We start from the raw sequence: 12197 nt of genomic DNA on the forward strand, positions 1-12197 counted from the left end.
TCTAGTTCCTTGCCACTAAAATATCCGAGATGGCCTTGACTCCACTTCCTTATTTGGTCATAGTCCACTTCAATGATGATCTCGGGAATCAAAGTTTGTAAGTCCTCCATGAAATAACTTGGTGTTTAAAGGCTGAAGATGAAATGAAGATCACAACATTTACAATACAATGGCTTCTGTCTTATGAAAATGGTGATTGGCTAGTCCTGATGAAGCTCACACTCATTCGCCATGGCAACCATGGTGATATGTACACAGATGGCAGCCATGCATGGCTTTTACCACAAAATCATTCCACAATTAAAAAGGGCTGCTCAATGAAATCCCCCAGGTAACTGAGAACGACTCCACAAGGAGAAGATAATTCGGAGTTCCAAGCAGTAAAAAGTTTTCTTCAAAATTGCGGAATATTTAGAAACAGTGACAACCTAGTTTTTGTTTCCAACAGATACAAACATTTGTTGTCACAATTAACGAGCATGACTTTAGCTTCATCAGCCAATATTTTCACAACAGTTTGACGTCGAAGCAGGAAAACAGAGGTTGTGATCTGGAAGGTTGCGACCTTCTTTGTGAGGGCTGTGACTCAAGATGAAGACAAGGGTTAACACTATGAAATCCTGGGGACAGTTTAGAAAACTGTGTACCTATTGACTGTGTGACATCACTATCAATGCTTTGTCCATGTTTTTATTTGGCGTAGCCTAATACTATCGTATTAGTAGTATAAACGTCACAAGCACTAGAAGGACAGTCACTGTAACACTGGCTTGTATTTCGCCCGCGCCTGCATTGATAATGCCCGAGTTCTTCTCCCCACCAGGGGCTTCTATCACTATATTTGGATCCACAGGAGTCCCATCTGGAAATTTGCTTGCTGTAAATGAGAAAAAAGTCTTCATGTAGTTCAACAAAAATTTTAAGAATAATGTAAGATTCATGCTGAAGATTTTAAGTTCATTTTGAGTCCTGATTTTCTTAACATGTAATTGCTTTCTTGTTTTCATACCAATCAAGATACATACAATTTCTATCTGTTTGATAATTGAATTTCTTGAACAGCTGAGAAAGACAACAATAAATTAATATTACAATTGATTCATTTTTCAAAATTATTCAATATCACTTAAACAACCCGATGCTATATCAAATCTACTTGTCACTTTTTACTGGTAGACAAATAACAAAATCCTAATATTGGAATGTGAGGTCTCTTTGATATATATCAAAGCTCCCTCACTCGAGTGACAACAGAAAATGGTCAGTTGCCTTCTCTGTATGGACAGTGTACACTGATATAAACAAGATACTTACTAGGCTTTTTGGTGGTGGTTGTTGGTGCTTCTGTGGTTGTAGAAGTGGTGGTAGTCTTCGTGGTGGTTGTTGGTCTCGGTGTGGAGGTAGAAGATAATGTTTGATTTGTCTGCCATGTTGGAGTTGTGTGTGGTGATGGTGATGCTAGAAATAAGAAGGCACGGGTGTGGTTAGCTAAACGATTAATACCAGGAGACAAACATTTGAAAACCAACAGATATATCTGATAAAAACAAGGTTTTTATATTCTTTCCTAGAATCAGTTCAGGATTGTTAGAAAAGAAAAATTAATGCATTTTTTATATTATTTTTCAAATACAAATCTATATCAACGCTAAAAATTATTATTCAGCACCACTGGAATTATTTAATTGTAAAGATAAAGATTTTAATATAATAAAAATTTTCATACAATAAAGATTTTCTTATGATAAAGATTTTCTTATGATAAAGATTTTATTACGATAAAGATTTTATTAAAGATTACGATAAAGATTTTCATACAATAAAGATTTCCTTCTGATAAAGATTTTAAAATAAAGATTTTATTATGATAAAGATTTTATTATGATAAAGATTTTCTTGATAAAGATTTTCATACAATAAAGATTTTATTATGATAAAGATTTTCTTATGATAAAGATTTACTTATAAAGATTTTATTACGATATATCCCTCCATTACATTAAGACTATATTTTCAAAGCCATCACCACATCCCCTTTATGTAAGTGAATTGGTTACAGAGAAAGACAATAAAGTATTTATATTTCCTTTACCTGTTGTCGGTTTATCTGTCATATCTAAAATGAGGCGCATGTTCCTCGTCCGACAGGACCCATTCACCTGGTTATTTATACCAATCTGTGTTCCTGTTGACGTTGCTGTAATAAGAACATATTACTAAATAACATATCCTCCTTTTACAAACATCATATGTTTTTAGATGCCACAAGAGTCTCATCTGTACAAGGTGTTCAGTTCCATTAACACTGTATCTATATAACCATAAAACATCTCAACAATGATACATTAAAACTGTTTCCAATGTCGTATGTTCCTCAACAAAACTAAAGCTGCTTAAAATTTCTCTCCTAAAATGACTACCAGATAGATGTATTTCTGATGAACCATAAAGATTTAAGAGCTAACCTAGATATAGTGAAGAGCTTCTGATCACGAAAATGTTGACCTACATTAAAGGCCGTTTGTTGATTGGTGATTTGACGAAATCGGTTCCACTAACTTACAAATTCTGCAATTCTACTAGAATGCAATAGATATGGGTGAGCTTATAACCAGATATGAACTTAATGCAGGCGAATGAAAACAGAAAAAAGGTGAAAGTTGATACTGAAAGCTACTTACATATCATGTAGTACTTGTGGCCCTTCTTGAAGTCAGGAAGATTTGGGATTGGCTGAAACGCCATTACCAGAATTGTGAAGGGATCACTATGTACTCCTGGTGTTGAACAGTTCCTTATGTGTGTAACATTGGGTGATTTAGGATTAAGTAATGTACATGTTTCATACTCATGTTTTGAAACCTGCAAAAAATCAAGAAAATATCTTCATCAAACTTGAGGCATCATCTATTGAAGTGTTCGCAATAATTAACGTTGTACGAAACATTACACTTTGGTTTTGATACGCGAAGTTGATGTTATTACATACGGTAGTAATTACAAATATCTCCGCAAATGTTTCTTCACTTTCAAAACATCAACGTACTTTATACTACCATCAAATGTTGTACAGTTTCAAAGTATGTTCCAGTGACTGTTGGGACAATGGTAAGACCATGATTGAAAAGTCATAACTATGTTTCACCACCTAGTAAACATGGAGAGGTTAATTTCTATTGAAGCTTCTACTTTTCACTTAAGGCGTTTGTATTGTTTATTCGTGACAGCTTTGTTAGAAGCACTTACCAAGAAAATGGAGTAGTATTCCCATTCCTCAGGATTGTCTGTCCTGTCACTGTAGTCTGGGCATATGATGTCTATGTTGTCGTTAAGCTGGACATGTATTGAACTATCCGATCGACGAAATCTGAAAAATACAAGAAAATTTTTTCTCAGGAACACAGTTTAGAAGAGTTTATATAATCAGTGTTTTACTGAGACACTGAAGAGTGTTTGTGCCTGCTTGTACTTTGAATCAGGCCACATGAGAATGTCTTCCTTACCATCCCTTGAGGTTAGATTCATCAACATGAAAAGGAGCTCCAACACCTGGATAGCTATAGAGTACCAAATGGTGTTGTTCTTAGATTTTCTTACAATTTTTATTATCAATTACAGGAGAGAAATTCCACACTTTTCACTGGTAGAAGGTGGTTTTGGCCCTAGGCAGGCTGTAGGGCATGAGAGCTTGGCCCTATGTAGGCTGTAAGGTAGGAGGGCTTGGCCCTATGTAGGCTGTAAGGCAGGAGGGCTTGGCCCTATGTAGGATATCAAGGCTTGTGACCGAGGTTCTACTTACCTGTACAACAAACATCAAGGAAGCAAGCCTGATCATTGTCACATGTTACTATAACATGTAGGTGTTTGTGATGTTAGCTACATCTGGTGATGAAAGCAACTCTAAAGATATCATTATGTCTTGGGTAGATATTTCCTTTGTAACATATTATCAAGGTCAGAGGTCAAGGTTGATATTCATCTGATCACTTTGTGTCTGTTTCTATGCATGAATAGCTGTTAGTACTAGGTAGCTATATACTATCCTATGTACTGCTGTCCTCCCTTCACCAACAATTAATCTTTCTTATGTAGGAACATCGCCCCAGATCACTTCTCCATACTGTCACTAGTAACAGGTGAGATGTATAACATTGACCTGTTTGATATATATACGTACATTGATTGATATAAATCACTTTAACCTGACTGATGTGTATATGTATTAAAGACAATATATTACTGAACAAAATTTTAATTTCGAACTTCATTTACATATAGCGAGTACCATGGAAGACATTCTAAGCATTTTCAGATGATGCCATGCCATGTAAAAACTACTTCATATCTTGATCTTTGACCTTTAACTAAACTTTGCCCTTTAGTAATCTCACTTAACTTTTTGACCTTTGGATATAAGCACACATGGCATTCCTATTTGTGCCTGTAGATTTCTCCCATCATCAGTCTACTAAGACCTCATGGCCATCTTGAAAATATAGATATCTTTTGAATGACATCACACAAAGGTCTTCCATGATTTTCTTGGCCTTCGATAACTTGCCAGTATAATTAGTACATACAAAAACACAGTTGTCTTTTCTTTGTTCATTTCCACAATATCACATTTTCCTTATGTCATTTTCAATGCCTATTTGTACAAAACTTATGAGTATTAAAGTCAGTGATTCCAGGCTATGACCATTAAACTAACCTCGCCTCCAACCCTCACAACTGATGTTTTTATGGGATCTCCACAACACAGAAATTAACACAATTATTTCTATACTTTTATGACATGCATGTCCGAGCTCAATAAATATCATGTTTCCCCATACAGAATCGATTCTTCTCCCTTGCATTTTCTCTCCTAATCACTTGTAGAAGTCAAAGCACATCCACACATACAGGAGATCAGATATTGATGAACAAAGCCTTCTGTGCCTACTAGCCATCACACTTTGGTGACAATGGTTTCCACATATTAATGATATATATATATATTTTCCCCTCAGGCCTGTTCACATTGTTTCAGGTTTTCTTTTATGGATCAGACAATCTAAAATAACTATAAGTCTGTATTTAATAAACTGAAAACTTAATTATGTTGTCAATTCTATCCATAGATAGGTCAAATCTACCAACAGATAGGTCAAATGCACTGGGCAGACATCAAAAGTCATTCTACCAACAGATAGGTCAAATGCACTGGGCAGACATCAAAAGTCATTCTACCAACAGACAGGTAAAATATACCAGGTAGATATAAAGAAGTCATTCTACCAACAGACAGGTGAAATATACCAGGTAGATATAAAGAAGTCATTCTACCAACAGACAGGTGAAATATACCAGGTAGATATCAAAATTCAATTAAATGTAAATCAAGTCAACCAGAAAACAAATGACATTTGTAAAGGTAGGATGTCATCAACAGTCTCAGCATTTCTGGCAGAGCCCAGGTATAACCTTACCTAATGACTTGTTGTGAGCATAAAAATGGTAAAGTCTATAGATTGTTCTTTTTTCTAAAGGTGAACCTCTCTCTGGTTTATAGAATACAATTCTAATGACAAAATGTTCTATTATCATTTTTTTTCCAAATTTACAAACTCGGAAATCTGACCTCACATAATATCAATTTGTATAAATAAAAATATCAACATTTTTGTTTTATGCAAGAACAATGTTTTGAAGAAAACATTGGAAAGACTAATTGAAATTAAGTCAACATTCCAAAATAGCCATTGTAAAAGCTTAAAAAGTACACCGCTGTTACTGTAATAGCTAACTTCTGTTTGGGTATTGTCATATTGCTTTCAGTTGCGGAAATGAAAGTTTAAATGATGTCCAAAAAACAAATCGATGTGATGAGGAGATGAGAAATAGGAATGGGAAGACGAAAATTAGTCCACAACATGGTGAGAAAGAAACCGCACAGCAGTTCTTTGATGAGCTGAATTCTCCGGAGAATTTCTATGAACGGAGAGCTAATTATATGTTTGGACATTTTGAGCAATCTTACATGCTTCATTAAGTGTGCCTGGAAAATTCATCCATCAAAAACCAAAGTTATAGCACCTCATTGACCCAGAATTAAATCTGTGATAAAGCTCCCTGATTCACAAAGAAGCTTGGATTATCTGATCATCTCCAAGAATAAGGATGAATACTCTTACAGACATGTTTTAAAACTGCTCATACACACTCTCACAGCTGACCAGTGTAATCTTCAGCAAACAATTTTAATACTTGTCCATAAAGTGATTTATCAAGGAAGAAATAAAACTACAAATTATCAATGATCAGCTCTCATTGTGCTCAAGTGTACAATTTTTTTTTTTTGCGTGTGTTTTGAGTTATTACATTTTTAGACACGCCTGATTTCCTAAGTGAAAATGACAATTTTAAAGTGACAAGCTATCATATTATCCATAATTCATCTTATCTCACTAATTCTTTGTATAATTTTTCCTGGTAACAAGCGATTAATGATATAATGTAAAGAATGATACCAGCATACTTTAGTGAGACACACCAACTGATATCACTTATTACTGTAATCCAAGACACCCATGTTCGTCATAATATCACACTTTTAATTTTGTTGAGATTTTTTAAAGGTGAAACTGACACGTCTCATTATGAACTTTAATTACAGTTACATGTATTAAAGTGTCACAAATAACACTAAACTCTCTAAACAAGAAAACCTGATATTGTCACTGTTGACCTCTCCCATCCATTAGCCCTAATGACTATGAGAAACCGATGTGTCTACAATACAACATGATGATGGCTTGACCCGAGATTTTAAAATGAAATATCCCACGCTTGGTATGGGGTATTTATAAGTATAAATGAAATAAATTCTAACATTCATAAATAAAATATTTCAAAAGACATGACAGATGACGGACTATTAATTTAGTGAAATCTTGTAAAACAAGGTAAAGTGAGATTCATTTCATGCTATTTCAAATCAATACAATTTGTGATTGCTAAATTGTTGATATTAACAAAAACGATTTGAATATCTAGATATAATTAGGATATATTTACTACATAAAACAAGTTACAACTGAAAAAAAAATGCAAATTAAACTACAAATATGAAAGTTTTCTACCATTATCAATGTAATCCTTTTCTGGAGACATAAAAAATGTCCAACATCATTTCTCTGATATTCCTTTCAGGTGATGTATAATGTTGTTTATATAACATAGATAACACCAGTACATCTATATACCTATCAATAGATTATGTTTGATGGTAAAGCCTGTGTAATGTAGAGCTTACAGGAGACCACAATCTATTGGCACCAGGCTTGTCCGCCCCTCGTATCCTAGAGGGCCTTACTTACAGTCTGTACAGTGGGAGACAACTCCTGCTGGGATGATGAATTTGACAGAATAACCTCTTTATGACATTTAGCCTACCGCTGTCAATTTCCACAGTGATTTGTTTCTCAAAATTGATTTAACCCTCATATCAGTTGTCCCTGAAAATTGATTCCACGTCGTGTTTTGTAAACACGGGACTGACAGTTGTGAAGGGTAGAACTCTAGTCAGACACTTGATGGGAACATGCCCCACCCACACAAAGTATCAGTACAAATTACTGTATCAAGTAAAAGCATAACTTTCTCCTCAAAATGGTATAAAACTTATCTCTAGACAATAAATCATGTATTACATCAAATGGAGGAGAAATGTTTTCGTCTCCCCATCCATCACTTTGTACCAAGTGTCAATAATGCTATATTGAGTTTAGTGCCAGATTTAAGGGACAAATCTCCATCTATTTATCAAGATCTACTGTCTGGAATTTAATTAATCAAGGTATTTGGTATTGGGGGGTCAAAGCGTGGTGGAACAGACCAGATTTAGTGACAGAAAGTCACAGACCTCACCAATGTTAGACGTTCTTCTTGGCATTGATTGTGTTTGAAAATTTGACAGCCCAAATTGATGACATACTCTGTTCTCCTGGTCAGTTCCCATCATGCAACATCCATCATGAGCACAAGCTAACTTTTCCCTAGATAAAACTAGTCCTGTCTTTTCTGAAGAACAACTTAGTATGTACGACATTGTCTGCTTCATGGCAATACTCTAATGCCCAGAAATCCAATTTGCTATTCCACAGGAGTTGATATTTGACTAAGGTAAGGTTGTTTTTCCCTCCCACAAGCCCCAAGGGGATATCCAAATATTTCCATTGTCAGTCTTCATTTGGAAACTCATTTCTATAGAAACCCATAAAACTAGGTGAATGACACAAATCACAAGCATTCATGATCATTTGCCTTCTAAGACAGCTATTGAAACCTCTACCCTAAATGTCATGTAAATCCCAGACACTGAAACACAAATCCAATATTTTTCCAGATCAATGACATGGTTATATCCATAGACAAACTGTCCCAAAAATAAATATCATGCCAGGAATTGTTTCTGACTGTTCGTTTTCCCCTCCAGTTTGGCTATAGACAGTGATCGTGTTATGGTGCACTTAAAATTTCATTATATGAATAATTTTTTCCCATCTAATCACTAAATGATTTACTAATTTGCCATTAGAAGTATAACAACTGTGTTGAAGCATTAGGTTTCCAGCAGGATTGGCTTCCTTTAGGATGGTGATCAAACTCCAATCATCTCCATAAATCTGGACAAAAGCACAAGGACTTGATCCAATTCTGTCTCTTAAATCAACGCTGGGAATAATGGAAGGGACTGTTACTTATCAAAACCCTTGCAGCTCCTTCTTCTTGATTCACTTAACATTCTCTCTGTTAACTAGGAAACCAATCAGATGGAAAATGAAGAAACTGTGAAAAGGGACAAATAATGAACTTAGGAATCGTTTACACAAGCCAGCTAGGTAGCCCTTAGGGAGTCAGATCAACTTTCTCCTCATTTTCGCATTAGAACCCTTCTTTATTTTCTAGGCGTTCTCTGATGAAAATTCTCAAACTGTCACAATGAATTTGACATCAAAACATTCAATTGACCCTGATTTTCGATAACGAGGAAAAAGCCATTGACGCATGAAAGAATTTATGAAATCTTAGTCTTGGATGAATCGAAATGGATTTGATTTATGGATGAATAATGATGAAATTAGACGATGAATTTCTTCTGCAAAAATTGTTGTTTCACAAGTAATTCAAGCGATTTTAAGGAAACTGATTGCTATTTCATTTGGACGAGGCTGTTAGTCACACCCTACTTTCATCAGGATAGTAGTAGCTCGATTGATTGTCAATTCCAATTAGACAATGAATGATTTACATAGAATATTTATTGATATGAAATTAGACAAATTGTGTTAATATATTATCAGGTAAAAGTTACAGGGATATATAAATATACAAGTAAATACATTTTTTGTTTTTGTCTTTTCTTTCATAATATTTTTACCCTAAGTAACACATGTTATTTATAATTCAGTATTTAATGAACTATAAAAAAATAAAAATCCAGATTGTTATCTTGAAAACATTTCAATTCACACACATTTTAATGAAAATTGCCAGATTTGTTAAAATACAGGTTTTCTATTAGGACCTGTAGAAGCCCCTGCCAACCCCTCCAGGCCAGCTGTTCTCCACAGGTAAAACTGGTCCTCTAAGATTGAGGGGCCACCTTTCCCAAAGTCTTTATCATCTGCTCAAGCAGAAGACATTAATGACCTCACAGTGACCACTGCTCATCATGAAAATGGACATGTACCACAAAAGTGGTCATTTCAACTGATGACTGATCTTGAATAGGGATAAAAATTATGGACCCAAATGCCTTTGGACAGGTGTCCAACTGTGATAATATGTAAGTGGAGGAGATTAACTACAGAGATGCTCGGTTTGAATTGTGTTGGTCATAGCTGGATTTGGAGACCAGTATGTTGCTTTCACACCTAAGGCCATTGGTCAGTAATTGAGGTGGACAACATCCCAATGTGCTGATAAAAATCTGTATTACTAGTGAACAGATCCTATTGGGGATAATGCCTTAACAGGCTACGATTCACACCCTCCACTCCAAAGGTCAGCATCATTGTACTTACTATCAGGGGTAGTGATTGATGACTACCAAAGTCATTTTCTGGTCAGACAGCAGGTCATATATGTGTACCCATGTTACAGACCATAAGATTGTATAACAAGAAAAATATATATTCACTCAAACCATTTTTAAGGTTTTACGAGGACACTGAACATTTTTTTGTAGGTCAGACCTACTTTCAAAAGAAAATAAAATTGTGAGTGATTAAATATGGACTAGTTGACATGGTGATGCTTCATTGTAGTTATAACACAGTGAAGGGCCTTAAAACACAGAAGAATCTATACCAAACACTCATTACATATATTACAAATGGCCTTCAACAGATAAAATGACCAAAATGTCTATGCTGATAATGACAATGATTACTTTGAATAATTGTCACTCACTGCAGAATTCTGACAAATGTCAAATGATCATCACGTGTACAATGATGGTAAATTTTACAGCCGTGAAGATTGTACGGAAAATTTACTCCAACAGTGACACTGATTGTGTGAAATGTGGAACTGAGGTTCTCTGTCATTAATGATCCTTGCTAGCCCATTTCTACATTTTCGACCGGTACACATAATGACTGGTCAAGACCAAAAATCCAATTTTGTCTGACATATGCTGGTGGCTAAATTGACAGAATACAGTATACTTGTCGCATCTTTGTCAGCAAATTTCTTGGGAATTCAGAAAATACCATAATGTCGCACCCTTCATTCAACTCATTTGGCTGGTTTTATTACTGGTTGTAAAGGCTCTGATGTTACTCTCGGTCCAACAATACAAAGCTGAGGAGGATATTAGCGTTACAAGTACAGCAGCTTCTACGCTGGAACACAAATCAATTCTCCTTAAACTGCTAAATTTTTATCTTCAAAATATTAATTGGACATGTAGTTGCCATACATTCATTGTAAATAAAACCTTATCAAGCTAAAACCATTCATTAGTATAACCTTCTTTATATACAGGAAGACCATCTTTAATTTAAAACCTAATTTAATTTACAAGAACTTTTACAATTCAAAAAAAAAGAAAAAACACTGAAAAGCGTCATTCATATTGTGTACATGTTTTTGATAAAAATTTTCACAATAGGTTTATCTGTGTGAAGTGGCACTGACGTCAATCCTGCTGCCCCCTACAACACATAATTACTCAACATTTCATGTCAAACAGATACAAACTTCATTCTACGGATAGAACCCCTATCTTTATTTCCAGCTTGATCTGTCTGAAAAGAGGTATTTATGAAATTAATGTTGATGACCTGGATATGATGCCCATTCATTTATTTAGCCATAAATCTCCTGCGTAAGGATCATGTCCTACCAACCGTGTTATGAGATAGCGTGCTAACGGCAGGTTTACCTCCACATTTCAGGTGCATCTCTGCAGAGACTCTCTTCACATTTCCTACCAACTTAATTAAGCATTTTTTGAACTAAGAGTACAACTGTGCCTGATAATGATTGAAAATAAAGAGGAAGAAAATCTTTCATTTGCCACCAAAATCTTAAATTATGTCTTTAGCAGGATGGTAATGTTATATGTCAAATGTAATAATTAATGAACATTTTTTCCCAAATAAAAAATTCATCTGCTTTTTAATTCAGTGAATCCAAAAATGTGTTTTCCATTTCTCTAGGATTTCCTGAAAACCTCAAATTAGTGTACATGGCATTAAATTCTTACCCTACTTCTGTGTGTATTACCAGTAAGTACAGTGGATTCTGCACATTCTGTGTGCAGGAACATCAAGGATGGTATTTTTTCATTATCTTCACTTTATTTTTTGTCCACCACAAATACAAATATTCTATGCAACTATTTAGTATGAAGCTCTACAACTTGGGTCCTATATTATCACTATAAAAATGGAAATAATTTTCTATTGAATCTCTAGACTGATTTGTGAAAATTATCAAAGACAAATTAATACATGTATCTATTTGAGATGCAAAGAAACACAAAAAATCCTGTTTCTTAGAACATCATTACTGGACCCCATCATAGTTGACGTCAAAGAAACAAAAAGATTAAATCAAACTTGATCAAATTAAATCGTTACATGATCATAATTGGCAGACAAATGGCGCCAAATGTCCAATTCCCATTAATGTAACAAATGTGT

At 34.8% G+C, this 12197-nt stretch overlaps 1 protein-coding gene across 1 annotated transcript in view; it reads right to left on the minus strand.

Moving 5' to 3' along the window:
- Window positions 1-12197, minus strand: part of LOC132552314 (ephrin-B2-like) — a 59526-nt gene continuing 47329 nt past the window's right edge. The window contains exons 2-6 of the mRNA XM_060216475.1: window positions 3247-3367; window positions 2682-2862; window positions 2093-2197; window positions 1315-1458; window positions 1-877 (exon numbers count right to left, since the gene is read on the minus strand). Of these exons, the coding sequence (XP_060072458.1) occupies window positions 711-877; window positions 1315-1458; window positions 2093-2197; window positions 2682-2862; window positions 3247-3367 (718 nt within the window). The 3' untranslated portion in view covers window positions 1-710. The remainder of the gene's footprint in view (window positions 878-1314; window positions 1459-2092; window positions 2198-2681; window positions 2863-3246; window positions 3368-12197) is intronic.

The sequence above is a fragment of the Ylistrum balloti genome, unplaced genomic scaffold (assembly GCF_031769215.1).
Source record: "Ylistrum balloti isolate Yb309-2 unplaced genomic scaffold, AGI_CSIRO_Ybal_v1 Utg370242, whole genome shotgun sequence".
NCBI classification, from domain to species: Eukaryota; Metazoa; Mollusca; class Bivalvia; order Pectinida; family Pectinidae; genus Ylistrum; species Ylistrum balloti.